This window comes from Cuculus canorus, chromosome 28 (assembly GCF_017976375.1).
Source record: "Cuculus canorus isolate bCucCan1 chromosome 28, bCucCan1.pri, whole genome shotgun sequence".
Taxonomy (NCBI): domain Eukaryota; kingdom Metazoa; phylum Chordata; class Aves; order Cuculiformes; family Cuculidae; genus Cuculus; species Cuculus canorus.
In genome coordinates, this window is record NC_071428.1 from 1,903,500 (window position 1) to 1,931,055 (window position 27,556).

Genomic DNA, 27,556 nt, shown 5'->3' on the forward strand with positions numbered 1-27,556 from the left:
CGCGCGTGTATCAGCCCGCCGGGCGCTCTTTTTTCTCTCCCACGGGGTCGGGGGGTGGGGGGGGAGGCGCACGCAGAGAGGGGACGGGCATCCATCCCTCCTCCTCGTCCGCTGATGCCACCTGCCCTCCCCTGCCGGCGGCCTCGCCCGCAGCGCGGCGGGACCCGTTAGGAGCGAGCGGCGGCGGCAGGAACAGCGCGGCAGAGGCGGCAGGTGAGGCGGCTCGGGGGTGACGGGGGGCGGGTGGAGAAGAAGGAGGAAGGGGGGGGGGTGTGGGTGTGTGGAACCGGATCGAACCAGCGGAGAAAGGGAGTGGGGGCTGCGCGCGGTGGACACAAAGCGGCGGCGGCGGCGGCGGGGGAGGAGGAGGCGGGGGATGGGGAGGAGCCGCGGCGGCCGCGCTGCGCGGGCGGAGGGATACGCTGTCGGGGCGGGCGGAGGGATACGGCAGAGAGGGCAGATCACACAGCGCGTGCCCGCCCCCCTGTCGCCGGGCGGAGGGATTCGTGCGCGCCCCTTTGCGCACGGGTGAGCGGAGGGATCCGCGCGCCCCCCCTCCCCTTTCAGTTTAGGGGCGCCTGTGAGGCGGCACCGACTGCTCCCTCCGCCCGCCAAAGAAGTCCCCTCCCAATACAACCACCACCACCGCTCCGCTGCACATCCCTGGGGAGGGGGCGGCCGCCTCGCCCCGCCGCGCCTCCCCCTCCGCCTGCGCTGGGTGGGCGGCCATGTTAGGCACGGGGATTATTTTCCCTCTCTCTTTCTTAGGCACCACAATGGGGGGGGAAGGGCTTCAGGGGCTGCTGTGGACAAACGGCCCCCTCTCCCCGTTTTGGAGGCATTTAATGCTGAGGGGGGTGTTCCTGGAGCTTCTGTGGGAAAAAAAAAACACCTGCCTCTTTTTGGGGGCAGTTCAGGCTGGGGGGGGGTTGAGGGAGGGGAGATTCCAGGGGTTATTGTGGCAAAATTTGGCCCCTCTTTTTGAGACCTCATCTGAAGGATTGGGTCCAGTTCTGGAATCCTCAACAGAAGGAGGAGATGGAACTGTTGGAACGGGTCCAGAGGAGGCTCCGAGGATGCTGCGAGGGCTGAAGCACCTCCCGTCCGAGGACAGGCTGAGAGAGTTGGGGTTGTGGAGAAGAGAAGGCTCTGAGGAGACCTTAGAGTGACCTTCCAGTACCTGAAGGGGCTCCAGGAGAGGGGCTGTTCATAAAGGCTGTGAGGATGGGACGAGGGGGAATGGGGATAAACTGGAGAGGGGCAGAGTTAGACTGGACATGAGGAGGAATTTCTCCATGATAAGAGTGGTGAAGCCTTGGAACACGTTGCCCACGGAAGCTGTGGCTGCCCCATCCCTGGAGGGGTTCAAGGCCAGGTTGGATGGGCCTTGGGCAGCCTGAGCCAGTGGGATGTCCCTGCCCATGGCAGGAGGTTGGAACTGGATGATCTTTAAGGTCCCTTCCAACCCAAAATGTTCTATGATTCTATGGAAATGCCTGCCCTACCCCGTTTTTAGGGGGTTAACACTGAGGTAGGGGGTGTTCAGGGGCTCCTAGGGAGAAATGCTCTTTGTGCCCCTTTTCAGGGCAGTGAGGGCTGAGCGGGGATCTCCTTCACCGCTGTGGAGAGTGAGGAACCCCCCCTTGTCCTGCTCGCTTCCCACCTTCCCAGCGTGGCTCCCCCTCTCCAGGGCTTTAGTGGCTCCCCTGGGTGGGGGGCTGCTCACCTGCCCTCCTCTCAGTGTCTTCTGGGGAGGAGGGGTCCCTCCTGCCAGCCCCATAGAGGGGCTCTTCCAGCATAGCTGAGCAGATGTAGAGGGGAGCCGCTCACTCCCATTTGTTTCTCTGAGCCTGCAGGCCCTCTCTTTTGGATTCCCATGCCTCTCGCTCGGTTTCGCATCCCTCTGCTTCTGCTTCCTGGCCTGCCCATCCTCTTGCGATGACAAGGAATCTTGGATTGCTCGCTCCCTTGGTCGGAGCGCTCCCCAGTAAGCGGCGTGTTCCCGCTCGCCTGCCCCATTGCCGAGTCAGGAATTCGGTGTAGCAGGCTCTTCTGGAGCAGGGCTGGGTTCCATGAAAGACTTCATGCAGGAAGCCCATGGCTGGTGTTCCTGCCTAGATGCGTCCAAAATCAGATGCGTGGTATCATTGAGACGTTTGCCTGGCCCTTGCGGTGGTCTTGCTCTTCTGAGTATTTGGGGAGCCCAGGCTGCTCTTTTGGGATATCCCTGCTCCCTGCAGCTTCTTCTTGGCTGGGATGTGGCCTAAAGCATGTGTGGAGATGGAGAGGCACGGATCCTGCTGCCCAGCACCCTTCCAGAACACACGCAACCCATGACAACATGCACAGCTTTGTTTTTATTGACTTGGCAGCAGTTGTGGCTGTCACCCAAGATGCCAACTGGGGCAGGAGTGAGGGATCGGGGGGGATCTGTTGCTCCTTTGAGGGAATGCTTTGCCAGGATATGGGAATTGCACATCTTCCCTACTCTGTGTAGACTCATAGCTTCAGGTTGCTGCAATTCTTACCCTTGAGTGTGGAGCCAAGCTGGCTGCATGCACATCTTTTTCAGTTGTCTTTATCTGTGTGTGTAAGGCCATCCTGCAGGGCTGCCTGTCTGGAATGCTCACTCTCTGCTGCGGCTTTAAGCTCCATCCGGGTGCAGGGTTCCATGGATGTCCCTTATGCTTCCTTTGGTCTTTGTGGGTACGTACGGTTATGCTTTTGGTGTACACCATCCCTTGGAGACCAGAGAACCTCCAGCTGTCTCTATGCGAGCAGACTTGCACCCACACTGGCACAAGCAGAGCGCTCAATGCTGTCTCCTCACCAAAGAGCTGGTGGTGGAAGCGTGGTTCTGGATGCACTCCTGCCCTCTAGAAGCTTCACCGCAGCCCCATGCCCACAAAATGCACCAGAAGCATTAACACCACGCTGCAGAGACTCAGAAAGCGGTTTGTTTTCATCGCTCTGCAGCTCAAACTTTAAGGTAGATAACGATCATCATAATTGAGTGTGTAATAATTAGCAGGCATCACGCACTTCAAAGACTTTATTAAAATATGTAGGACTTAAACCGATGGCATTTGTAGGAAAGGTATTGTGCCCTGGAAACGAGCTCAGTGCCCAGCAAAGCCAAGCCAACCACGTCCATCAATAAGGAGTAAATTTACCTTGCCCTGAAGGATGCAACTGTTGAACCCTGGCATTCGCCTGCGCGGTGCTTTTGCCTCCTCTCTTCCGGAAGCGTCGCTCCTGGTGGATCACCATGTAAACAGTGATGAAACCATCATCCAGCGTGTGTTTCATCGCTCAGATTGTATCAGCTTTTGGCTGTGCCAACTTGTTAAAAGCTGCTGAAGAGTATTCTTTCTCTCTCAGGGCATGGATTGCCGCGCGTCTGACAGCGGGAACCTTGATCGTAGGATTCATTTGCATTTAATGGCACCTCGTCAGGTCTCTGGGTTCTGAAAGTTGGCATCTGCCCCTTGCTGTTGAGTACACATTATCGAAAATAAGCGAGAAAATAAGTAATGAGACGGCAGTTGTGTTGAGGCTGCACGTTCACCCTTGGAAGATGGAATGGAGAAAAGTCACCATTCAGAGGGAGAACTCCGATGAGAGAATTTGATTTATGCATTGATTTCGGTCCTGGAGTACATGTTGAATCATCTCTTGGGCTTGTTTGTTGGTCTTCTAAAGACAGACCCTCGGTCTTAGAGCTCAGTTTTCTCTTCTGGACTGTCGGGAGGGTAGGAGGTTGACCATGTTTCTGTAGCAGTGAAGAACATGTCATGGTCAATTAATTAGGAATACGTACTTTTGGATAGGACTGGGGTGTGGATAGCATTGTAACCGTGCTGAAACTGCATCCACAGCAGCAAATCTAGCCTGACGCTAACAGCTGACAGACCTGGCTCAGGAAGGGTAAGGGAAGTTGATACACTTGGTGCTGAAGACGTAATCTGGGCTGTAGTCTGTGCACAACTCTTGCTGCCTTTGCCACAGGATGGAATGACCACGTTCTCGGTGTTTCAGGGAGTTGGGAGGATGCGTTTTACCCTGGTTGTGTTTCTTCCTACCTCCAACATCATCTCTCGTGGAGCTGTTGTGGAGATTCCAACGCGGATGTGTTGCAGGGTTTCACTCCTTGTCCTCTGTGCTTTGTACCGGCTCTGTCCCAAACTGCTCTGTCCCTGCTGCCGGGGGTGGCACCGGGGATAAGGCAGGAACGCTGTGCGAGGGCTTGCAGAAGCCACCCCTGTGCTAAATCCTTGGAGAGATGCAAGGCCCACCTTTAGAGTTAGTGAACTGTTTCCTCACCTTCTTCACTAGTGGTTGTCTGGGAGCGCGGGTGGGAGGCTTTCCTTTAGAAAAGAGAGAATCCTGTGAGTTAACGTCCTGTGCTGGTACTGGGTTTGGTTCTCACTGTGGAGTCACTTGGGGTGTACACTGTGGACTCACACGGAGACGCATATTCTCTCTTGGAAAGGGAATAAGGCTTTAATTGGGGATTTGTGAGGACTTGGTGAGATCCTTTAGGATTAGGGTGCCTGTTATTGAAGGTGACTGAATTTGTGATGGTCAGAGCGTGAATGTGTTTGCTCTGGAGTTCCTTCCTATCCAGGGAAAGGCAAGAGAAGGAGCTGAAGGGGAGCAGGAGGTGGGGAGCGGAGGTTGCTGGGTACTGCATAGTGCTGTCACAGCTTCTGCATTTCATCCATGCAAGGCTGATGAATTCCTTGTTTGCCTGTCAGTGAGGTCAGTGGCTTTATCCATACTGCTGGAGGGAGAGCGTTATGAGGTTCGGGGTGATGGTCCCTGTCCCTACCAGACAATGCTCTGTGGTCCCCATCCTTGTCAGATGGTGCTCTCTGGTCCCTGTCCCTTCTCTTGGTTCCATCTTGGAGCAGAAGTCTGCTGTGTGCTGTACCAAGCTGGCAGAATCTCGGGGTGCCCGTTTATTCGTGCCCTGCTTGTGTGCCTTCAAGACTGAGCGCAGTGCTAGCAATTTCACCCAGAAGGCAGAATCTGGACCGCTGGCAGTGCCCTGATGAGTACCAATGTATTTATACTTTATTTTAATTAAAAACCTTAAAGTGAAGCTTCTCTAGCAAGGGCAGTACATCCCATCATGTGAGTTTTGAGAAACACTGAACGAGTCGTTAATTTGAAGTCCTTTTTCCAGAGAAGTGTGTGTACAGCGTGCGTGTCGGAAATTGTTTGCTTGGTGTCAAACAATACCAAGCTGGGAATGAAACCAAATACACAGCCTGGAGATCCCGCCGGGAGCCACAGCTGCCGTGGGCTGCAGCTGGCCTGGAAAACCTGCCATCCACAAGTGCCTCGGGTAATGCGAAACACACGGGGCCGGTTCCTTTCCGCTTGCATCGCTGAGGCAGTGGGGTCGCTGGTTAAAACTTGTGTTGTGGTAGCGAGTCTGTTGACAAGAGACAGGGGACAGGACAAGAGGGAATGGCCTGAAGCTCCATCAGGGGAGGTTCAGGTTGGATATCAGAAAAAAAATCTTCACAGTAAGAGTCATTGGGCACTGGAACAGCTGCCCAGGGAGGGGGTCGAGTCGCCTTCCCTGGAGGTGTTTAAGGAACGGGTGGATGAAGTGCTGAGGGACATGGTTTAAGGGAGTGTTAGGAATGGTTGGACTCGGTGATCCAATGGGTCTTTTCCAACCTTGTGATTCTGTGTTGTTGGCCACCTCACTTCGGCAGGGAAACCGGGCTGAGTGTGAGGACTGACAGTGCTCGTGGTCTTCCAAAGCAGAGATGTGAGGGGTTCATCCTTCCGACCTGTTCGGTCTTCTCTGGAGGAGTCACAGCAGCCCACAGCGTTTAGATTTGCCCTCTACATGGAAGTGGCTCGTTGCTAAAAGAACGCAATCGGATTGGAGATTCCAGATTTCCATTGGGATTACAAGGGAGAGTTTATTTTGTTGGCAGTAACGCGCAGGGGAGGACTGGGTTTCTCCTCTTCTCCTGACGACCCCATCAAATAAAACCTCCTTGCTGCTGGCTTTGCAGTAGAAGTGGCCGTCCTGTTGGTTAGGGAGTGTAACCGTGTGGTCAGTCGCCTTTGCCGGCTTCTGGTAGCCAATACTGGTGTCTGGTGGCCGATACCAGCGTCTGACGGCTGTTGGCTCTTCCCTTGTACGGCAGTGGTGAGCATGAACCACATTGGCTGACAGAAGATCCAGGGGTTGCGTCCTGCAGCTGTGCCGTTGGTTGTTCAAGGCCGATGAATCCTGGCTCTTCACAGAGGGTCCTGTCCCATTTCCAGCTGAAGGCTTTCTCTCCACGGGGCTCATTTCTCGCCGTGTCTCTGGAACACTTTGTCATTTATTTTGTAAATCATTTGGCATCCATATTCTCCACCAGGCATCTGCCAGCCCCACACTGAAGAGCTAAATGCGGAGTGTTTATCAGCGGGATTCATCATTTTATTGAGCAAAGGCTCCTTACGCACAAAAATATTCAAGATCAAAGCTTGGAAAAACAAAGCTGTTACACTCTAGATACGAGGAGACATTTTCTCCATGCGGCTGATAGGAGAGATGAAATGCTCTGCGCATAATGCGAGCGGGTGTTGGAGGAGGCTTGTAACTACCGACTCCTCAGCGTTTTGTCTTCCCATCTCCTGAATAATCAGGAGGTGGTGAATAATATATATTTTTTTTTTACAATGAATGCAGACTTCCCCATCTCTAGCCCCCGGGCAGGCCCGTGTGTGCTCTGTAATTAATAGAGCAGGTTATTTATCCTGGCTATTTATAGCCCGCCCATCGCTGCAGCGGGAAGGCGCTGCTCCTTGTCCGGCGCGGAGTAATATGATTCCAGACAAATAGTTTCTGCTGTCGGCGTCAGAGCAGCTTTGTCCGAGAGGCTTCAGGGGGGTTCTTTTCTAGATGTTTCCTTGAAGGATGAATGTTGGAAATTATAAATCTGCAAGTATTGGTCAGCCGTGACAGAGATCCTTTCAAGCTCTTGGTGTATCCCACGTCGGATTTTGCTGCTTTTCACTAAGATCTTGTAATTATAAAAAAGTTAACAGGTAGAGAAAATAACCTTTAAGGCTTTTGGATTCCTGCCTTCCTCTGCTGAGCAGATCCCAAGCGTCAGCCTGTACCTTACAGCTCTGTTTCTAGGAATCTGTTTGCTTCCCATTTGCCCTTCAGGAATGACTTTGTCATCTTTTATTTTTTTTTTTTATAACAGGATAGGGAGGAAATGTTAGTTTGTGCTCAAATCTGGGCACCTCCGTGTTTATTCCTGCCCGAGCTCCTTTGCTGCTCCTGGAAGCTTTGCCCTCACTGGATTTCACCACGCTCCCTTTCCCACCTCTGAGAGGAGGTTAATAAAATTCCTTCCACGCTGCAGGTTTTATGGGAATGAAGAAGTGGTGAGGCCTTTGAAGCATGCGGGCGGTGGTGCCATGGAGAATGGGAGCTTTGCCACGCTTAATGCAACACACTTGGTTAATTGCTTATTAAGATTACTACAATACTCTGCTTTTTTTTTTTTTAAATATACGCATGTAATTCGACAACAGGCTTGATTTATTGATTTTTTTCTTTGCCAGCTGTTTTTTCTCATTGATTATGAGATATTTGGCTATAAATCAGCCAAGTTTTAGGTCTGCGTCTCTGAGAACATCAGTGGGGATGTTTAAACAGCTGCTGCTTGGTGCAGTGTTCAGGAGCAAGAATTTGGATGGGGTATTGGGGTGATTTGGTTTAGGCTGTGTTTATCAGTGGTGGTTTGTGTGTTCAGCAAGGTTAAGCCTTCCAGGAGTATTTAATGACCTCGTTGTCAACAACTACGATGCGCTTGCTGGTTTGGAGTGGTGAAGGCGTACCTGGTTGTGTGTGTTCGGTTCCTGGATCACACGATGCTGTAGGAGATGGAACCTGGGCTGTTCCTGGCAGGACAGGCAATCCACCTGGCCTCCCTCCGCTATCCGTGCCCACTCACAGACTCGCCTGTCCCAGAGCATCTGGAGCTGGAGTTCCACGTGTTCTCGGAGCCAGCGGTTGTGATGCAGCAGAGCTGCTCCCATCAGCCCTATTGGTTAAAGACTCTTAAATATATTGTTAAGGATAATCAAAAATTTCCATCAGCATCACTTGTGAGTGAAGCTTGGAAACAGCCGGATCCTGAAACGGAGCAAACAGAGGTCTGGGAGAAAGCTCTTGCCAGGCTGGCGAGCTGTTGGAGTGTGGTTGGCAATGTCTGACTGCTGGTCCGACCCCAGTGATCCCAGTGACCATCAGCTTTTTGCAGCCTTTGGTGGCTGCTTCCCAGCCTCCCGGATCTCCTGTAGGACCTCCAAGGCTGTGGTAATTGTGAATGATCCTCGGTTTAATTCTGGCTTGATGGATTGAGTGTTTAATTGAACTCAACTTCAGCACACGCATACTTGTACATCCCGGAGGTCTGGGTTAGAGCCAGCCCCGGGAGAAAAAACACCTGACTGTCACTGTGGGTAACGCCGTAAAACCGTTCGGGATCAGTAGTGCTCAGAAAAGCAAACAAAGAGGGAAGAGATCTAAAGAGTGGAACAAAAAGTAACACTGCAGGTTGTAGGGTTAAATGTCATTCTACCAGCAGGGATGCACCCCATCCTTACGGAATTACCTGTATTCCCGCTTCCCTGTTTCACACGCATGTTGTTGAAATAGGAATTTTAGCAATGGCTGGCAAGAATGGGAGAGGCTTACTAGAGGAGAGGAAAGAAGCTGGAATTGTCTGATGTCTTTTTTCTTAGTTGAGAAAGGCAGTGGTGGCTGCCCCATCCCTGGAGGGGTTCAAGGCCAGGTTGGATGGGGCTCGGAGCCCCCTGATCCAGCCCCCGCCCCGCTCCTCAAGGGAGGTGTCCCTTCTCATGGCAGGGAGTGGAACTGAATAGGCTTTGAGGTCTCTTCCAACCCAACCTGCTCCATGACTATGAATCTATGATGGTGGTTTTCCACAGCACTGGGTGTGGTGGGACAGGTGAATTGGGTGCTCTGGTCCAGAGATCACAAGAACGTTTGGTTGGTTTGAAAGCCAATAACTGTGGATCTCATCACAGAAACCCCCTTCACTTTTTATTCCTTCGAGCTGATTGGTGATTGATTGTCACATTCCCTGCTCCAGGAAGGTGAGGATATGGAGTCCTTTTTTTACCTTTGGGATACCAGGAGATAAAAGTGTTCATATTTCCGGGTGAATTTTTCTTATCATGAGACTTTTGCCACCTGACAAGACACGGTTTTCCAATAAAGGTTTCTTTTTTTTCCTTTGCAGGATGGCGGACACGGACCTATTTATGGAATGTGAGGAGGAGGAGCTGGAGCCATGGCAGAAAATCAGTGATGTGATTGAAGATTCTGTTGTTGAGGATTATAATTCAGTTGATAAAACTGCTACGGGTAACGAGCTGATTTAGTTTTGAATTATTCCTGTTACTGGTGTTAAAATGGAAGGGAAATGGCAGAGGTTGGTTCTGTCCTATCCAGTTGTAGTTGATAGCGAAAACCTGTTAATGAGTGATGTGAGAAACTCTGGTGTCTGAAGTTGTGGATGGAGCTCTCGAGTGCCAGGCAGAGTGCCGGGAACCTGGGAATCGGAATTTGGGAGGTGAACTCTGTGCAGGAGAAGTGAATGATTCCTGATGCTGGAAAGGGTGGCCTGTTTGAAAACGAGAAGGGAGCTCTGTTGGGCTTCGTCATGTCCTACAGCTGAGGCAGGAGTTTCCTGAAAGCAGAGAATTGGTGGTTTATGTGGTAGGTGATGTATGTTCTCTGACAAGGTGCTTCAGCGCATCTCGGCACTCCGTGGTGACAGGCTCTGGGTCTTTCTGACAGTTTGAAATGAGTGAGGAGCCAGGTATTGGGTTGGGGAGTTGCATTTCCTGCGACTTACCTGACATCCAGGGAGACTGAACGCTGGTTTATCGTTACTTCTTCAGCCCATCATGTGCTAGAACCAGTTTCAGTTGATTTTTTTTCTTGTGCCTATTTTCTGCAAATGGAATGTGCTGACGGGTGACGGTTGGACTGAATGATCTTAGAGGGCTTTTCCAACCTTAATGATTCCATGATTCTTCTCTTGTGCTGCTTGTCGGGAGTGGTTTCTGCCCTGCAGAGCAGGTCTGCATGACAGGGAGGGTCTGCCAAACTTCTCGAGTGGCTCTTGGTCAGAGAGCTGTCCTTAGGCTGCTGGAACATCTTGAGCTTCTCAGTGTGGTTGCTTTCGAGGAGAGCAGGGAGGGAAATGACCTTTCCAGCCACAGAACATGTTTCCTTTCCAACCAGGCAGGATTTATCACCTGGCAGCCTGGCCAGTTAGGTTGGTGTTGTGGAAGCAAAGCGCTCCACATCGTGGTGTGGGCTGTGTGTGGCAGGGTGAGCTAGTGATGAAGGTTGTGTTTCTGTGCTTCTGATCTGCTGGAGTGGAAATGAACTCCGTGTGGGTGAAGAGCAGGTGTGGGTGAAGACCGGCTGCCAGTGGTGCGGGTCGTGTTTGTGTAGTTTTAAGCTGCTGGAGTAGAAATCAGCCTTGTGTGGGTGAAGAGCGGCTGCTGGTGGTGCTGCAGCAGAGGATGGTTTGGCCCTGAAACTTCAGCACCAACGCAAACAAAACTCTTCAGGCTACAGCGCAGCCCCTCTTTCCCAAGAGATGTGTTCACCAGGTTGTTCCCAGCTCCCATGCTGTGCCTTCGACTTGCAGGGAATCCTTCTTGACCTGCTGCCAGCAGGGATTTTGAGTGGCGAAGCACACAAGAATGTCTGTCGCCTCCTTGGTCCCCACCGCCCCTGCTGGCCTGGTAACTGCAGGTCACAGCCCAGTCAAAGCCGTGACTGCAGAACGCTCATGCAGTGAGAGATATCTGGAGTCATCCCAGCTTGCAGCAATCTGTTTTTATGCTCATGGCTGTCAGCTTGCATTTTGTTTTACATTAATTAAGAAGATTTACAAGCTGGGGCTGAAAAAGACCCGTTAAATCTGCCCATTCTCCCTGGGTGCAGGTTTGCTGGAGTTTTGGGTTGGTTTTTTTCTCCCCTGTACGGTGTAACTCATGAGAAAGCCTGGAGGCCTTAATTTTATCCTTTTCTTAAATAACAGCATCCATGTTGGTAAATATTGACCTTTCAAGACCCGACATTAACAGACGTGTTGGATTCTTTAACGGTGATGAACACAAACCACCATTCTCCTGTGACCAACGTTGGCTGAACCAGGCAGAAATGACGTCCAAAAATCTAGAAACAGGATTTCCAAACTAAAGATGGAACATCTCGTAGCTTATCTCTTTCCTTCTTTCTACTGGATCCATGTTTTTCCCTGTGGATTAGTTACAAAATGTCTCAAATTACTGGGACATAAAAGGAAAAACTACTGAAAGCTGAATATATTTTAAGCGACACTCGGCCTAATTTTTGCTTTCCTCGTTTCGTTTGGTAGCTTTTAGCTCTACCCGTGTCCACTCGGACTGGTTTATTGTGCTGTTCAGTCTGCCTGCAGAGCTAGTGTCAGATGTGCGTCTGCCCATTTCCGTGGAGTCTTTGTATCCATAAAAGCACTGACAGAAAAGTGAGGTGGGTTCCATGCCATCAGGCTTGGCCACCCTTTCGCCCAGAGAGTGGCCTTACAGCAGCAGCTACTCCTGGTCCACTCCAAGTGCTTCCTATGTCATGAAGGATATGCTTTTTCTTAGAGCAGGGATCAACCTGCCAGGCTTTGTGGGAATGGATTTGAAGAGCACGGGAGCTGTCTTGCGTTGCTCTTGGGTGCCAGCAAGCAGCAGTGGTAGATGGAAGCCTCCTCTGATCGTTGTTTGGTGCCACACTGGCCCCAGGTTGACAAGAGTGACTGGAAGGCGTTCCTGGTGTGAATTCCTTGTCTGTGGAAACACTGCAAGCCCACTGTGTTGGACAGTGAGAGCTGGTGGAACCAGGAGCACTCGTGGGATGATGGGATCTCGGCTGAAGGACACAGGTGGCCGCCAGCGAGTGTCTGTGGGGCCAGTGTGAGCTGGAATGGCCAGGAGCTGGTGACTGTGGCTTCTCCTGGGGACAGTTGGTGGTCACAGACAGCCCTTGGACAACTGTGCAGAGGAAAACCCTGCGAGAAGGGAAGGCGCCAGGAGGGGAATGGCCTGAAGCTCCGCCAAGGGAGGGTCAGGCTGGATATCAGAAAAAAATTCTTCACAGAAAGAGTCATCGGGCACTGGCAGAGGCTGCTCAGGGAGGTGATCGAGTCACCTTCCCTGGAGGCGTTTAAGGAACGGGTGGATGAAGGGCTGAGGGACATGGTTTAAGGGAGTGTTAGGAATGGTTGGACTCGATGATCCGGTGGATCCTTTCTAACCTGGTGATTCTATGATTCTATGAGAGACAGAGCTTGCTGTTTTCTAGTGACTGAACAGTTCTGCTGGCTGCAGCCTGCCATGAAATCGATATCCGAGGCAGAGCATGATCCATGTGGTTCACAGCTCACAAAGCAGTAGGAGGACTCCTTCATCTGCGGTAAGGGAGAGCGATAGGAACCTCTGGCAGTGGCCATGGGACGTTGGGAGTCAGCGTGTCACAGGGTGGGGTGCGCCTGAGGACAGACCTTCCCAGTGGGGTTACTGGGCAGCCGTAGCCATAAGCAGCACGTCCATACCGGACGTAGACAGAGAAAATGCATCAGGGAATCCCCTCTGGGTGCTGTGGTGGGTCATGCTGGTGTCGGAGCTCCCTGGCAGGTGCATCAGCACAACTGCAGGGAATCGAGGTGCTGCTGCTCCACGGAAAGTGCCAGTTCCTGCCAAACAGGCAAATGCTGAATACAATCCCTTGGTGTAAACCCCCTGCAGGTGTGTTAAGCTGAGTGGTTTTACTTCCATCGGCGCTGGTTGGGAGCACCCACGTGGACCATGGGGTTGGGCTGACGTGGGGTCTCGACAGGGTGCAGTAACTCGGTCATTTGTGATGGCAGAACGCGCTGTTGTAGCAAAGAACTTGTGTGAAACACTTCACTATTGGGCAGTATTAAGCTTAGCGGGTGAAACTACTGCCTCTTCCCCATCTTAAGTGTCTTTTGAAGCAGAACGTTCCCCTTTTGAGTCAAGAGAACCAGCACTTTGAGCTGTTCTAAGGTATACTCATGACCCAGAGCGCAGGTCAGGACTGCAGGGTGCTCCAGATGTTCTCGGTCTCTTAACGCTGCAGTTTGTCTGTCTGCCACGCTGTGCAGGGCCAGTCCTGTGGTCTCCTCTCTCCCTGAGGATGCTGACAGTAACTACGTTACTCCAGAATTCCCGTGTCCCCTGGTCCTTTGTGCATTGACGCCCTCAGCAGAATCCGGTGTCCCTGGTGGTCCGTGATTGCCGATGCCGTTTGGAAACGGTCGGTGTTGCTCTACCTCTGGTGTACATCCCGTGCAGGGGTTGTGGTGGTTCAGGGGGAGTTTGCCCAGTGGTGCCAACAGGTGAACTTTTACTTAATAATAGTGGAAAAGGTGTTTTCTTGCACTGTGGTGGCTCATGCAGGAGTCTGATGTTGCTCAAGGCAAAGGGATGGGAACACCTAGTTCCTAGGCAGCTGGGAAAAATCTCTGCCTAAATAGGAATATGAAAACAATGTGTAGAAGGACTGGATATTGTCACAAGTTTATGCTTAAAGCGTGCTCTGGAAAATGCATTCAACTGCTGACACCTGCGATTGCAGCAGAGGTGTGTGCGGAGAAGCAGCAGCTGTTGTACCACACAGGTGTGATGCTTGCTGTCTCTGTTTCTTGCAGCTGGCAACCCCCTGGTGCAGCAGAGCGGGCAGCCGCTCATCCTCGCCCAGAACCCCACCTCGGGCCTGGGCACGATGGTCACGCAGCCAGTCCTGCGGCCTGTGCAGATCATGCAGAATGCCAACCACGTCACCAACTCCCCGGTGCCCAGCCAGCCCATCTTCATAACCACCCAGGTGAGCGCTCATCCCTGGCAGACTGCTCTCCGTTACGGGATACCCAGATGCCTGTTTCAGTTGTTCTTGTGCGCTTCTGTTACACTTGAGCTGAAATCTGTTTGGGTTTGGGTTTTAATTCCTGTAGATTAGGAATAGCTTTGTTTGGAAGCAGCCTGTGTTCCCAGTTGATTTGTAGGGGAATCAATGGAGGGAATTGGCCGCGTTCCACCCAGCAGCAGGTCCTGTGGAGCTGGCGCAGGGCTGCTGGGCTTCCCGCTGTCTCTTGCTCACAGCCTTGCAGTCGCGCCTGGCTCCCTGCTGCAGGTGAGTCCGTCCACACTGCCAGAATTTGACTCACTGGATATTTAACTGCTTTGTTTTATTTTCCTGGGAAGCTTGCAGGTAATTTTTTGTGTCCACTGGCTTCTTTAAGCATTTCCCTGGGGAAGCACTCCTGCAAAAGCAGTGTCAGGGTTCCTGCTTTTGAGAACAGAAAAGTGAATTTAAAGATTTGTCTTTGTGTGCTACAACATTTTCTCTCCCAGGGAACTGCCTCTGCTTCCAGTATGGATTTATAAATCGTTTAAGGCCTGGAAGAAGGTTTCTGTAGGTGCTTTGGGGAAGAGAGGGTGAGGTGGAGGCTGTGGTGGAACATTGTAGAGCCTGGTGAGGGTGGCCCTGCTGCTGCGCTGGTGCTGGCTGTGAGCAGCGTGGCCTCGTAGCTGGGTCTGGAAATGCGGTGCTAGGGGGATTTCGCTTTGTTTATTTGGTTTTTAGGATAGGAAGCTCAGATTTGAAGTGCTGCAGTTGTGATCGGTCTGTTAACGGTAACGGTGCTGTTTGACTGCAGGGGTTTCCTGTGAGGAACGTGCGGCCTGTACAGAACACGATGAACCAAGTGGGGATTGTTCTGAACGTGCAGCAAGGGCAGACAGTTCGGCCCATCACCCTCGTCCCAGGTGAGCACCAAAACCAAAGCCATGGTTGTGTCTTTCTTAGAGTGCCAAAGGCTAAAAAAGGTATATTTGCTATCTGTGTTTCCAGGGGCTCTAAAGAGGTGGGGTCAGCTCTGTGGTGGGTGAGATTTGTCCCTGCTTGTGGCTGTGGTTCCACTGGTTGGTTTGCAGCAGAGCAATAGTAACAAACCCTTTGATCATGCTAACGAACCGCTTCGCAGTGTAGAAGACTTCCAGCTGGAGGGAACACCGGCCTCACAGCACACCCTATAGTCCAACCTCTTTGCTTAACTTAACTGCAAGATCCCAGCCCTAAGCACCCCTACTTCTCCCTCTCAATCTCTCCATGCCGTGCTGGTGCTCCCCAGCTGCTTGGAATCCCTGCCTTACCCCAAGGGTGAGTTTTCTAGCACTGATTTCTGCTACCAGACCATGTCATGTGCTGGCAGAAAGACTAATGACCTGTGAGGCAGCAGTACCTGCCTTGCAGCAAAGCAGCAAGCCTGGCAGTGAATCACCTTTCACTCATCAGAGCAAATCCTTGGGGCCTCATGTCCTAAACTGCTTTGCAGCTGTGGGATCATCCTTGTTCATCCGTTCGAAGCCTCAGGGGTTTCTGGTGGGCCTAGTGAGGAGGACCGTAAGGCCTGTGGAAGCCAGTGGGATTTATGCTCATAAGCTTGGGCTAAACTTGGACCTTTTGGGAAATTCCACCTAAAAAAAATTGTCGAAACAATCTTCGTTCTGTCTGCATCCACGTTTGTTTTCAGTCTGCTTGGGAAGTTAAATTAAGGAGCTGAACTTCTAAAACTTCCACTGCAATCAGCAGGATTTCTGGGAACTCGACAGTGTTGGAGATGGGTTGTGCTGGGGTGTTGATCTGCTAAGAATGGATTCGATTCCTTGATCTGCCCTGTTTGTTCATTTGTTCTGAAGCCCCAGGTACCCAGTTCGTTAAACCAGCGGTTGGCGTTCCTCAGGTGTTCTCTCAGATGGCCCAGGTGAGACCCGGTACAACCATGCCGGTCCGACCCACCACCAACACTTTCACTACGGTCATTCCGGCCACGCTCACCATCCGGAGCACTGTTCCGCAGTCCCAGGCACAACAGCAAAGTAAGTCCACTCCCAGCACCTCCACAACTCCTACTGCGACGCAGCCAGCAGCACTGGGACAGTTAACTGTGCCGCAGCCAGGGCAGGCCAGTCAAGCTACTAACCCCAAATTAGGTAAGACTCGCCACGGAGAAGCCAGGGTACTCGAGCATGTGGCACTGTCTTATTTGAGCCTCAAACGTTCGTCGTGGCAGCTGAAAAGCAGGAGTTGAGTCAGGAGTTGTGGCGGGGTTGGAGTAACTGTGGTGCCGGCTGTGGCGTCGGAACAGCTATGGTGTTTGTGGAGGGAGTCAGACAGCTCTGCCCTTTGGCCACGGGGATGCTGACAGTCAAAAGATGACAGAAAAGGGCTGTATTGATCCTGGTTTTAACCAGCAGGCAGCTGCCTGCTCGCTCTTCCCTCTCCCTGTTGGGGTGGGGGAGAGAATTGAAGGAAAAAACATAGAATTGGTGAGTTGAGATACAAGAGTTTAATAGGAGAGCGAAGGGGGAGACAATAATAATAATAATAATAATAATAATAATAATAATAATAATAATAATAATGGTAAGAGCGTGCAAAACTAGTGATGTGCGATGTAATGGCTCTCTGCTGCTGGCTGATGCCCAGCCCATTCCCAAGCAGCAATTCTGCCCTGGTAAGTTCCTTGCCCCCAGTTACGTACTGGGCATGACATTGGATGGGATGGAACATGCCTTTGGCCACTTTGGGTCAGTGTCCTGACCGGGCATTCTCCCAGCTTCTTGTGCGCCTGCTCACCAGCAGAGTGTGGGAAGGTGGGAAGTCCTTGGCTTGGTGTAAGCATCACATGGCAACACCTGTAAACACGGTGTGTTATCAGCACTGTTCTTATGCAGAATCCAAACACAGCACCAGTTCCGAGGGAGAAAATGAACCCAATCCCAGCTGGAACTGGGACAGAGTTCCTGGGTTCTGTCTTTGCCTCTGTCAGTGGCTCCAACTTCATCTCCCTTATCTACCTGGAAACAGGATAATCCTGACACCACGTCAGTTTGGCTTGAGAACTGATTAGCTTTTGTTTTGTGGTGTGATCTAACACCATCAATTAGCAGTCCCCAAAAGTGAAAAATCCTGTTGGTTACAATCACTTGTGGGTTTGAAAGATGAAGTTTACATTAGCTCTGGTGCTTTTTTTTTTCTAACGTTGGCTGAATTTGTTAGTGAAATGATTGCTCGAGAACAGAGACGAACAGCTTAAAAAGAGAAAAAGTGCTTCTTCACCCAGCAAGTAACCAGATTATTTTTAGCTTTCAGTGGCCATAATCGCGTAGAGCTGCATTTAGAGAAGAAATACAGGTAATTTGTGTGCCAATCAGTGTCCTGTTGAGTTCATGTCAGGACACACCTCGTATCTTAGAGTGTAATCTGGAAGGTATGGGAAATTAATTCCCTTTCCCAATCCTGCCAGCCTTTGCATGGCTGGGCGAGATCATTGGTGGCTGAGTTGTCTTTGGCGAAGCTTCAAGGTAGAAGAACAAGAGACAAGGCGTGTGGGATGGGGCGGTATTCACACCGTGGATCTGATTGTATTGACTCCTTGATCCCTTGGCAGTGAGTATCGCAAGCTTTGTGACGGTGAAGAGACCCGGAGTGAGTGGTGAGAACAGCAACGAGGTTGCAAAGCTGGTGAACACCCTGAACACTGTTCCCTCATTAGGACAGAGCCCTGGCCCACTGGTGGTTTCCAACAGCAGCCCTGTGCATGGATCCCAGAGATCCAGTGTGTCAGAGTCATCGTCGTCGTCGTCATCAAAAGGTACGGGCGGCAGCGGCGTGATGGAGGCTGCTGAACAGTCAGGAGTTACTTCTCTGGAGTGACAGGGACAAGCGCTTGAAAAGCTTTGCCATTAGTTTCTTCTGCTTTGTTATTGGCCCATTGTAATGCGGTGATTGTGTTTTGTTTGTGGGCGTTTGCTTGCTTGCATTATTTTTCATTTGGAATTATTGGTGCTGTAGCTTTACTACGAGCTTGAAATCTGCAGAAGGAGGCAAGGGGATGAAATCTTTGCTTCTCTTCCTCGAAAGAAAGCACCTTTGTACGGCGTGGTCTCTTTTAGTCTCATTAGTCGTTAAAAGTGCAGCTTTTGAAACCGAAGTATTCCCAGATGCCAAAAAGAGTGCCTGGATTTGGGATGAAGTATGAGAATTATCATTTTTTTTTTCTGTTTTTCCCACAGTCAGTTCATCTCCTATTCCCACCTTTGATTTGCAAGACAGTGGCAGAAAGGTCTGCCCAAGGTGTGACGCGCAGTTCCGAGTCACTGAAGCTTTAAGAGGACACATGTGTGTAAGTAACCCTTCCAGGATGGGCAGCAGGTGCGCGTAATGGAGTGCAAAGAACAGATCTTCTCCCTGGGTCAGGGGCTTCCACAGGGGAGAACGTAACTAGGAGACAGGGAGAGGCCTTTGAAAGACCTTCCACAGTGTCCTCATCTTTATGTCCTCTTGGTGTCAGGAGATACATTTAACTCCTGATCTTATGCATCCCTAAACACTCAAACCAGAACATTTGATGTTGACTCAGCATTGTTCTTCATTTGAGAGTTTCCAAGAGTTCTTCTGCCATTTCTTAGTACTGTTTAGTTTCTGTTTAACAGCATTTCTAGTTCTTCCTAGGTACACTCTAATGTGGGGGGGGGTTGTTGGTTTTGTTTTCCTTCCAGTACTGCTGCCCTGAAATGGTTGAATTCCTCAAGAAAAGAAAACCTGTAGAATCTGAACCAAATAGTCAATCTGCAAAGCCTCCCTCTCCAGAAAAAATAGCTATTGCTTCACCTCCCTCTTCCACCCCTATCCCTGCGCTGTCCCCGCCTGCTAAAGCTCCGGAGCTGAGTGAAAGCATAGTTGACTCATCCCAAAGTAAGCTCATTATGTTGGTGGATGATTTCTACTACGGCAGAGACGGTGGCAAAGTGAGCCAGCTGCTGAACTTCCCCAAGGTTCCAACTTCCTTCAGGTGTCCGCATTGCACCAAGAGGCTAAAGAACAACATACGGTAAGTGGGGAGTGTAGTGCCACATGCACACTCCGCAGGGTTCTGAACACCCCTCATCTGTAGGAAGTGAAAATGAGGTGTAAGCGTTGGTCTCAGGCCCTGCGGCTTCCCTGTGTTGCAGCTTAAGACAGGACTGAAGTGCAAAAGGGAGAGATGTGCCTGTCATGCTATAGTTCAGGCAGGGAAAATACTGTAAGAAGACTATTTGGTTAGAATAAATACGCTTGTGTTCTTCAGCAGAGATGCCTCCTTTGCTCATCATTTGTCTTAATGAGTAGTAGCAAGTAATTATTCTTGAAGAGCTACTCTTTGCATTTTTACTCAATGCTTTTTCAGCAGAGGGAGGAAATTCTTGTATGAAACACTGTTCTGAGCAGGCCGCTGTGGTGTTCGGCTGCAGCTGGACTGTTTATTTGTCTTGCAAGTTGAAATATTTTTTCATCATAAGTGAAACGCCTGGTTGGTGCCAGAATGCTCAAAACAAGTAGCACAGCCCCTGTGCTGCCAAAGCTCTTCTCCTGCTTCCTGTGGACTTGAAGAGTGGGAGGTGGCTGGATAAAAGGGGATATTGCTTGCTTTTGATGGGAAGAGCAAGAACAAAATGTCTCAATGCCGTTAGAAAAATGTGTGTAGCGTTCATAATGCGTTCAGGGTTACAGGTGCAAAGTGCCTGAGTTTCTGTTCATGTGCTATCTCTTCACCTCCCAAAGATTCATGAACCACATGAAACACCACGTTGAGCTGGACCAGCAGAATGGGGAGGTTGACGTCCACACCATCTGCCAGCATTGTTACCGGCAGTTCTCCACGCCATTCCAGCTGCAGTGCCACCTGGAGAATGTCCACAGCCCCTACGAGTCCACTAGTAAGTTGTGTTTGCTGTTGTTTACATTCAAGAAGGTTCTGTGTCTTAATCCCTGGGGATCTGTTGAGGAAGCGGTGTCTGTTCTGCCTCACCCCTTGTTGCGGACCGCCAGAAAATCCATCCAAGCTACAATTCTGCAAACCTCTGTCAAGAGTCTTTTAGAGCTTGAGTTCAATATGATGTCAGAGTGGAATCAAATTTGTCAGCAGGGTGGCATTTGATCTGAAATCACTCAAAGTTCCTTCATTAGGGGCCTCTGTACCTGCTGTTTTGTGTAAGAGACATTTTTCTGCCTTTTGGAAACCTCTCAGAATATATCGCGTTGTCTCCCCAATTTAGAGAGTTCAGAGCTCGTTTTGGGGGAGTTCATTTTGTTTTAAGGGACCAAAGAAACTTGTAATGGGTTTTTGTCCCCTGGCTGTTACCTGCTTTTCCTTTCCTTCACAGCAAAATGCAAGATCTGTGAGTGGGCGTTTGAGAGCGAGCCAATGTTCCTGCAGCACATGAAGGACACCCACAAGCCCGGCGAGATGCCCTACGTTTGTCAGGTATGAAAGCACTTTGGGGGCTGAATTTCATCCATGGACACTGGAGAACGGGAGGAGATCTGGCACCTTCTATGGCTCTTGGGAGTCCAGACCAGACAGGGGCCATGGAACAGGGCTGTGGACCCCACTACGTTTCTTCCCAGGCATGGACTTGGAGAAGACCAACAGCTGTGAGGGTAGCATGGGGAGGTGGATGTTTCCCACCAGATCCCAGCACTCTTGTTTAGCCCTGTTCCCTCTCAAGGCCTGCAGGCAATCGCTGTGCCCTGAGGAGGAGTTGTCACTCTGGGACAGATGAGATTGGTTGCCTGTGTGATGCCTTTTCTTGACACTGTGTTGCTGTGGGCTTTGTGCTCGCGTTGACTCCATGTGTCCTCTCCACTCCACAGTCCTAACACTGTCCCTCCAACTAGAAAAATCAGGGAAGAAACCTGTAAAATATGTTGTGTTAAAGCAGATTATGCTTCAAATTCTGCATTTCACTTAGACCGTGGATAAACTGCTCTTCAGTTTATTCCAGTTGCTTTGCATTGAGCGTCTCTCCCTTTTTTTTTCTTGGATCTGGAGTTTGAATCATCACCACTTCCTTTCTGTACAAGTTGTTCAAAGCCGTTTCCTCAGTCTACTCTGAACATGCACTGCAGTTGGGATAAGCCAGCAGGATCTTCAGGACCAGGCTCCTCAGCTCCACTGATAAGCAGCTCCGGGCATCTGGCATTGTGACGGTGGATGTGAGACCAGTCCCTCTTTTTTCAGTTAACTCTTTCCCTCTGCTTCTTTAGGTCTGCCAGTACCGTTCCTCGCTCTATTCTGAGGTGGACAGCCATTTCCGAATGATCCACGAAGACACGCGGCACCTGCTCTGCCCCTACTGCCTCAAAGTCTTCAAGAATGGCAACGCCTTCCAGCAGCACTTCATGAGGCACCAGGTACCGTGGCAGGCCCGTCGTCTTGTTCTGCTCAAGGTGCTTCCCTCTCCAAGAGATTCGGTGGACGGAAAGTGTGAGATTAGCTGAGTATTGCTTGGAATAAAAACAGAAAGAAAGAAAACGGAGTTGAAAGAGGGGTTTTAGCCGATGTTATATTCACACCGTAAGAAATGCGATTTGCGTGCTGTCATTCTAGATTTTTCGTAAGGATTGTGCTGAAGAGAAGCAGCGTTGCTTGTTTGGGAGCAGCACAGATCGTTGTTCCTTAGCACAGGACAAAGCACTTCTTGATGGACTGTTTGCTTTTTGCAGTCATTGAGTCGACAGTAGGCTTGGCTTGATTGGGTTAAATTTTTTTATCTCCGGGTAATAAATAATTCTGAGCATCATTTGTGAAAAATAGGGTTCCCTTTGGCTTTAGAAAGGGGGAAAGTGGGGTTTTTTTCTTTTGCTTTTTTGGTTTTTTTTTTTCGATAAAATGACTTCTTTGTCTCTAAAACGAAATATATTTCATCTGCTTTTGCTTTAGAAGAAGAGCGTTTATCACTGCAACAAATGCAGACTCCAGTTCCTGTTTGCCAAGGATAAAATTGAACACAAGCTGCAGCACCACAAAACTTTCCGAAAGCCCAAACAGTTAGAAGGATTGAAACCTGGAACCAAGGTAAGGAATCTGAGTTATCAGCAGCTTCTTCCCATGTCCTCAGTAAGTGCCTATGGCCTCTGTATTGGTGTGTGTGGAAGGACACGGAGCTGTTGGAGTGAGGCCAGAGGAGGCTGGAGAGATGATCCGAGGGCTGGAGCACCTCCCATACGAGGCCAGGCTGAGAGAGTTGGCGTTGTTCAGCCTGGAGAAGAGAAGGCTGCGGGGAGATCTTAGAGCAGCTTCCAGGACTGAAAGGGGCTCCAGGAAAGCTGAGGAGGGGCTCTGGATCAGGGAGTGCAGGGAGAGGACAAGGGGAGTGGTTTTGAGCTGGAAGAGGGGAGATTGAGATGAGATGAGATCTTGGGGAGAAATGTTTTGCTGTGAGGGCGGGGAGGCCCTGGAACAGGTTGCCCAGAGCGGTGGTGGCTGCCCCATCCCTGGAGGGGTTCCAGGCCAGGTTGGATGGCGTTTGGAGCCCCTGGTCCAGTGGGAGGTGTCTCTGCCTGTGGCAGGGGTTGGGACTGGATGGGTTTTGAGATCCCTTCCAACCCAACCCATCCCATAATTCTGTGATTCATTAACCGCTGCAAAACTGGTGTTTGCTTCACCTGCACCACTCAAAACCCACGCTTGCTCAAATGGAAAACCACTTCGCATTCTGTCCGTGCTGTGTGTCCAGATAATCATCTGCTTCATAGAAAGAATGCACGAGGGAGAGGAGGTGAGGGTGATGTGCCAGAGGTCAAGCTCTTCTGTGGTCTGGGCTCTCTCTGGGGCTCACGGCCTGAGTCTGCCTTAGGCTGCTGCCTCCTTGTTTCGGGAGCGATGGTGTCCTGGGTGCCGCTGTCTTTTCTCCCCTGAGAGTCTGACTGACTTCTCCAAACGAGGGAGTCTGGATTAGGATTGAACAGTTCTGCCCTTTTTGAGCAGATCTGGGTGATTCTTTTCTCTGCAGGTTACGATCAGGGCGTCCAGAGGGCAGCCGCGGACAGTGCCGATATCCTCCAATGACATGGCGCAGGGCGCTGGGCATGAATCCGCTCCGCTATCGTCTACAGATCCCCAGCCCATCTTCCTGTACCCACCCGTCCAGAGGAACGTCCAGAAGAGAGCGGTCAAAAAAATGTCAGAGCATTTTGCTAAATTCCAAACTAAAAAGGGTTTTAAGGGAAATGTAGTTGGCTTTTCAGTGCCACGGGGAGGGGTAACGTGATCCTTGGCAATGAGCAGCTCTGTCGTAGCAGTTGCCAAGGAAACTTTATGTATAGAGAACCTAACTTCCCCCAAACCCAGGATTAAGTGAGGTTATGAAAGCCCTTGAGGCGAAACTGAAATACAAAATCAGCCAGGTGCTGTTAGAGAAACAGAGGTGTTTCATGAGCAGAAGGGCTTCCTGCCCACCCCATCCTGCTGCCTTGTCTTCCAAATTTATAATTATTTGTATTCATTATCTACTCTTTAATTGGATGCTCCTGGCTGCAGTGAGCAGGGGGTGTTCAGCCTGGCCCCGAGGCACCCTGGAAAGCTTGGCTGTAGGGTTCTGAAATCTTACCTGTGATTAAATTCCCCTCTGTCCTGGCAATTACGGTAACTCCAGAGGTACCAATTCAGGCACTAACGAAAACATCCCTCTTCTCTTCAGGAGCGTCCTAGGCAGGCAGACTTGTCTGGAGTGCAGCTTTGAAATCCCCGACTTCCCGAACCACTTCCCTACCTACGTGCACTGCTCGCTGTGTCGCTACAGCACTTGCTGCTCTCGAGCTTACGCCAACCACATGATCAAGTACGTGCGAGTCCTTCCTGCCTGGAGGTGCAGTTGCACCTCTGTGTCTGTCTGTGCTGTGAGAAAGGGCCATCGGGCAATTCCAGTCCCTGCAGTGGTTTGTAAGGCTCTGGATGTGTTCCGTATCGGCACAGGCATCGGGCGATGGCTTTCAGATGAGATGAGGAAATAGCACAAGAGCTAAAGGATTCATTCCAGGCTGTCAGGGTCGTAGCTAATGATGTGGACCGCGTGCTGCTGCCAAAAACTGGCATTTTCCAGTGCTCCTGGGATTTCCTGCAAAATTCTCATCTTAGATCCAATAATTTAAACATTAAGAACAGGAGGGGGTCCTGTCGCATTCCTACATGGCTGCGGTCTGTGCAGAACTGGGGTTGGCGCAGGAGAGGAAGGCAGAACAGTAGTTCCTCCTGAATCTGAGCATTTCTAAATGATATTGAACAATGTTTTATTTAGACATGGAATTTTCATGTCCTTGAATGCAAGACTGGCAGGTGAAATATTGAAACCAGGACTGGATCTCTGCAAACGGGCTGTACTTTGTGTGCGTTTGTAGCTCCATGAGTACCTGGAATAACCTGGTGTTCCACAAACTCTTTTGTCTTGCAGCAACCACGTTCCGCGGAAGAGTCCCAAATACCTGTCTCTGTTTAAGAACTACACTGCCTGGTAATGGATCACATGTTTTATTTTAATCATCTGGGGATCTCGGGTGTACTCGTGTTCTGATCTTCCAGCTCTGTTCTGGCCCATCCTGCTGAAGAGGCTCTGTTTATTCTTTGCAACGCAGGCAAATAGGTTGAATGAAGGGCAATGTGTTGAGACTCCCATTGCCTTCCAGCAGGAGTTAAGGTTTCGGGTGGGGACGCTGCCTGTGTGTGCTGGAGGTGACTTTTTCCTGGTTGTTTGGGAGGGGGTGGATGTGTCTCATGTCTGATACCGAGCTCGCTTCTCATTTTCTTTTACCTTTTGCCCCCTTCCAGTGGTGTGAAGCTGTCCTGTTCCTCCTGTCTCTTTGTGACATCCGAGGGTGACGCAATGGCCAAACACCTGGTCTTCAATCCGTCACATGAGTTCAGCAACATTATTTTCCGAGGTAAGAGTCTGAATTGGAGCAGAAAAGCCACAAAAATCAATACAGGGTAGAACAGCATCGTTTGTTGATGCTAGGTCAGTACATCCGTGTTTAGCATCAGGCTGAGCGCTCGCCCAGCCCTGAGTTCTCATAAAATGCAGCTTAGCCTGGCTGAGTCTCCATTGTTATGGAGATGGGAGAGCTCAGCTCGCCTGTGTCCAGTTCTCAAGAGATCTTCCCAGGGAGAGACAATGATGGGCTTCAGCGATTTCCTGTGTTCCTCCGGGACGTCATTGTACCTCCCTGACACCCGGAGGCCTTGGGCAGCTGTGGGCGCTGGGATTTGAATGGAGCCCAGAAGCGGCGTTCCAGCCACTTGCTGTGCATTGCAGAGATGGGCTGCCTGTGGGGATACGGCCGAAGCTGGGCTTTCCTGACCGCAATCTGCTTGTTCTAAATGGATGCAAAGTTTTGCTGGCTGGCTGTGGCCATCGGTAGTGCTTTCGCTCTCACTTTGGGTGGTAGAGGACTTGGGTGTGGAAAGAGGCTGGGTTTGAAGGGGTAGATGAGAATTAGCGGTTCCTATGGCACATTGGGATGCCTCAGAGCAGCAGAGGGACTCATCTTCCTCTTGTAAGAGCACTTGTTTGTTTGCTCTGATTCTTGTTTGCCTGCTAAGCCACAAATATTTTTGGTTTTTTGTTTTTCTTGCAGCGCCTGCTTGGATGTCACATTCCAGGTAAACTCTTTGTGAACTCTTCTTTGCCATCAGCTCTTTGTTGGTGGGGTTGGCTTGGGGTTTTTCTTTGTTTTTTCTCCGCAGCTTTGCTGTCTCGGTTTTAAGGCCCTGTGTTCTCTCCCTTCAAGGCACGTCCAGCCCCAGGACAAGAGCGTGAAGAACACTTGCCCTGCGTATTCCCCAAGTAAAGCTGCTACTGTGAAAACAAAGCCTGTGTTGCCAGCAAAAGATGACCTGGAGGCCGAGCTGGCCCCTGCGGCCTACGAGAGGCCCCTGCTCTGCCCGGAGGAGGAGTGTTTACACGTTGGTGCTCCGGAGGATGAGCAGCCAACCAAGGAGCCCGAGCCAGCGAGCAGAAAGGAGCAGCTCTCAGTTAAAAAGCTGCGGGTCGTACTGTTTGCTTTGTGCTGCAGCACGGAACAAGCTGCGGAGCATTTCCGGAACCCGCAGCGGCGGATCAAACGCTGGCTGCGAAAGTTTCAGGCTTTCCAAGAAGAGAACTTGGCGTCCCTGTCGGAGGGCAAGTACCTCAGCCTGGAGGCTGAGGAGAAGCTGGCAGAGTGGGTCCTGATGCAACGGGAGCAGCAGCTGCCCGTGAACGAGGAGACACTCTTCCAGAAAGCCACCAAGATCGGGCGATCCCTGGAAGGTGGCTTCAAGATCTCCTACGAGTGGGCGGTGCGGTTCATGCTGCGGCACAACCTCAGCACGCACACACGGCGGGCGGTGGCCCACCCGCTTCCCAAGGACGTGGAGGACAATGCCAGCTGCTTCATTGAGTTTGTGCAGCGGCAGATCCACACTCAGGACCTGCCCCTCTCCATGATCGCGGCCATTGATGAAATCTCTCTCTTCCTCGACGTGGAGGTGCTGAGCAGCGATGACCGAAAGGAAAACGCTCTGCAGACGGTGGGGACTGGGGAGCCTTGGTGCGACGTCGTCCTCACCATCCTCGCTGACGGAAGCGTTCTCCCAACGCTGGTCTTCTACAGGGGGCGTGTACAGCAGCCCGCCAACGTGCCGGAATCCGTCGTGTTGGAAGCAAAGGAGAACGGATACAGCGACGACGAAGTCATGGAGTTGTGGTCCTCCAGAGTGTGGCAGAAGCACACGGAGTGCCAGAACAGCAAGGGCATGCTGGTGCTGGATTGCCACCGAACGCACCTCTCAGAAGAGGTACTTTCCGTGCTGAGCGCATCCAGCACTCTGCCGGCTGTGGTCCCCGCCGGCTGCAGCTCCAAAATCCAACCGCTGGACGTTTGTATAAACAGGACTGTGAAAAACTTCTTGCATAAAAAATGGAAGGAGCAAGCCAAGGAGATGGCGGACTCCACCTGCGACTCGGACATTCTCCTCCAGCTGGTGCTGTGCTGGCTGGCGGAGGTGCTGCAGGTGATCAGTGACTCCCCGGAGCTGGTGCAGCAGTCCTTCCTGGTGGCCAGCGTGTTGCCGGGGCCAGACGGCACAGCCAACTCACCCACGCGCAACGGCGACATGCAGGAGGAGCTGATCGCCTCCCTGGAGGAGCAGCTGAAGCTGAACGGGGAGCAGCTGGAGGAGGCGGCGGCCGCCGGCCCAGATCGGACCCAGGCCGAGGAGTCAGCGAACCCAGAAATCCTCCACCAGCTCTTCGAGGGGGAGAGCGAGACTGAGTCCTTCTACGGCTTCGAGGATGCCGATTTGGATCTGATGGAAATGTGAGCACTGACCCTGCGCCCTGGGATCCAGAAAGGGTTATTTTTTAAATAAATGTTGGCTGAGACCATTATTCCCTGTGGATTTGTGGGTGTAGGAAATTGGTAGGCGATCACTCCGATCAATAGCCATCGATGCCGTTCATTTCTAAGTTTTGTGCTTTTTTAAAAGGAAAAGAATCACTGTGTTGGTATTTTCTGAAGCTCTCTCGTGGGTGAATATTTTTGCGTTTTCTTTACCTCACTTGT

General features: G+C 51.1%; 1 protein-coding gene across 2 annotated transcripts; it reads left to right on the plus strand.

Annotated features, from left to right (window-relative positions):
* Positions 1–27,432, plus strand: POGZ (pogo transposable element derived with ZNF domain). 2 transcript variants are annotated; one of them, XM_054050736.1, is made up of 18 exons: positions 1–213; positions 9,300–9,424; positions 13,782–13,957; positions 14,790–14,898; positions 15,832–16,125; positions 17,586–17,789; positions 18,211–18,320; positions 18,697–19,028; positions 19,739–19,893; positions 20,341–20,441; positions 21,224–21,370; positions 21,900–22,034; positions 22,972–23,141; positions 23,659–23,799; positions 24,409–24,468; positions 24,783–24,895; positions 25,589–25,613; positions 25,742–27,432. In XM_054050736.1, the coding sequence occupies exons 2-18, from the start codon at positions 9,301–9,303 to the stop codon at positions 27,312–27,314; spliced, it is 3,969 nt and encodes a 1,322-aa protein (XP_053906711.1). In that variant the 5' UTR covers positions 1–213; position 9,300; the 3' UTR covers positions 27,315–27,432. The 2 variants fall into 2 exon arrangements, with proteins under 2 accessions (XP_053906711.1, XP_053906712.1); XM_054050737.1 differs by having other exon boundaries at positions 4–213; positions 15,832–16,011.
* Positions 27,433–27,556: the final 124 nt, after the last annotated feature.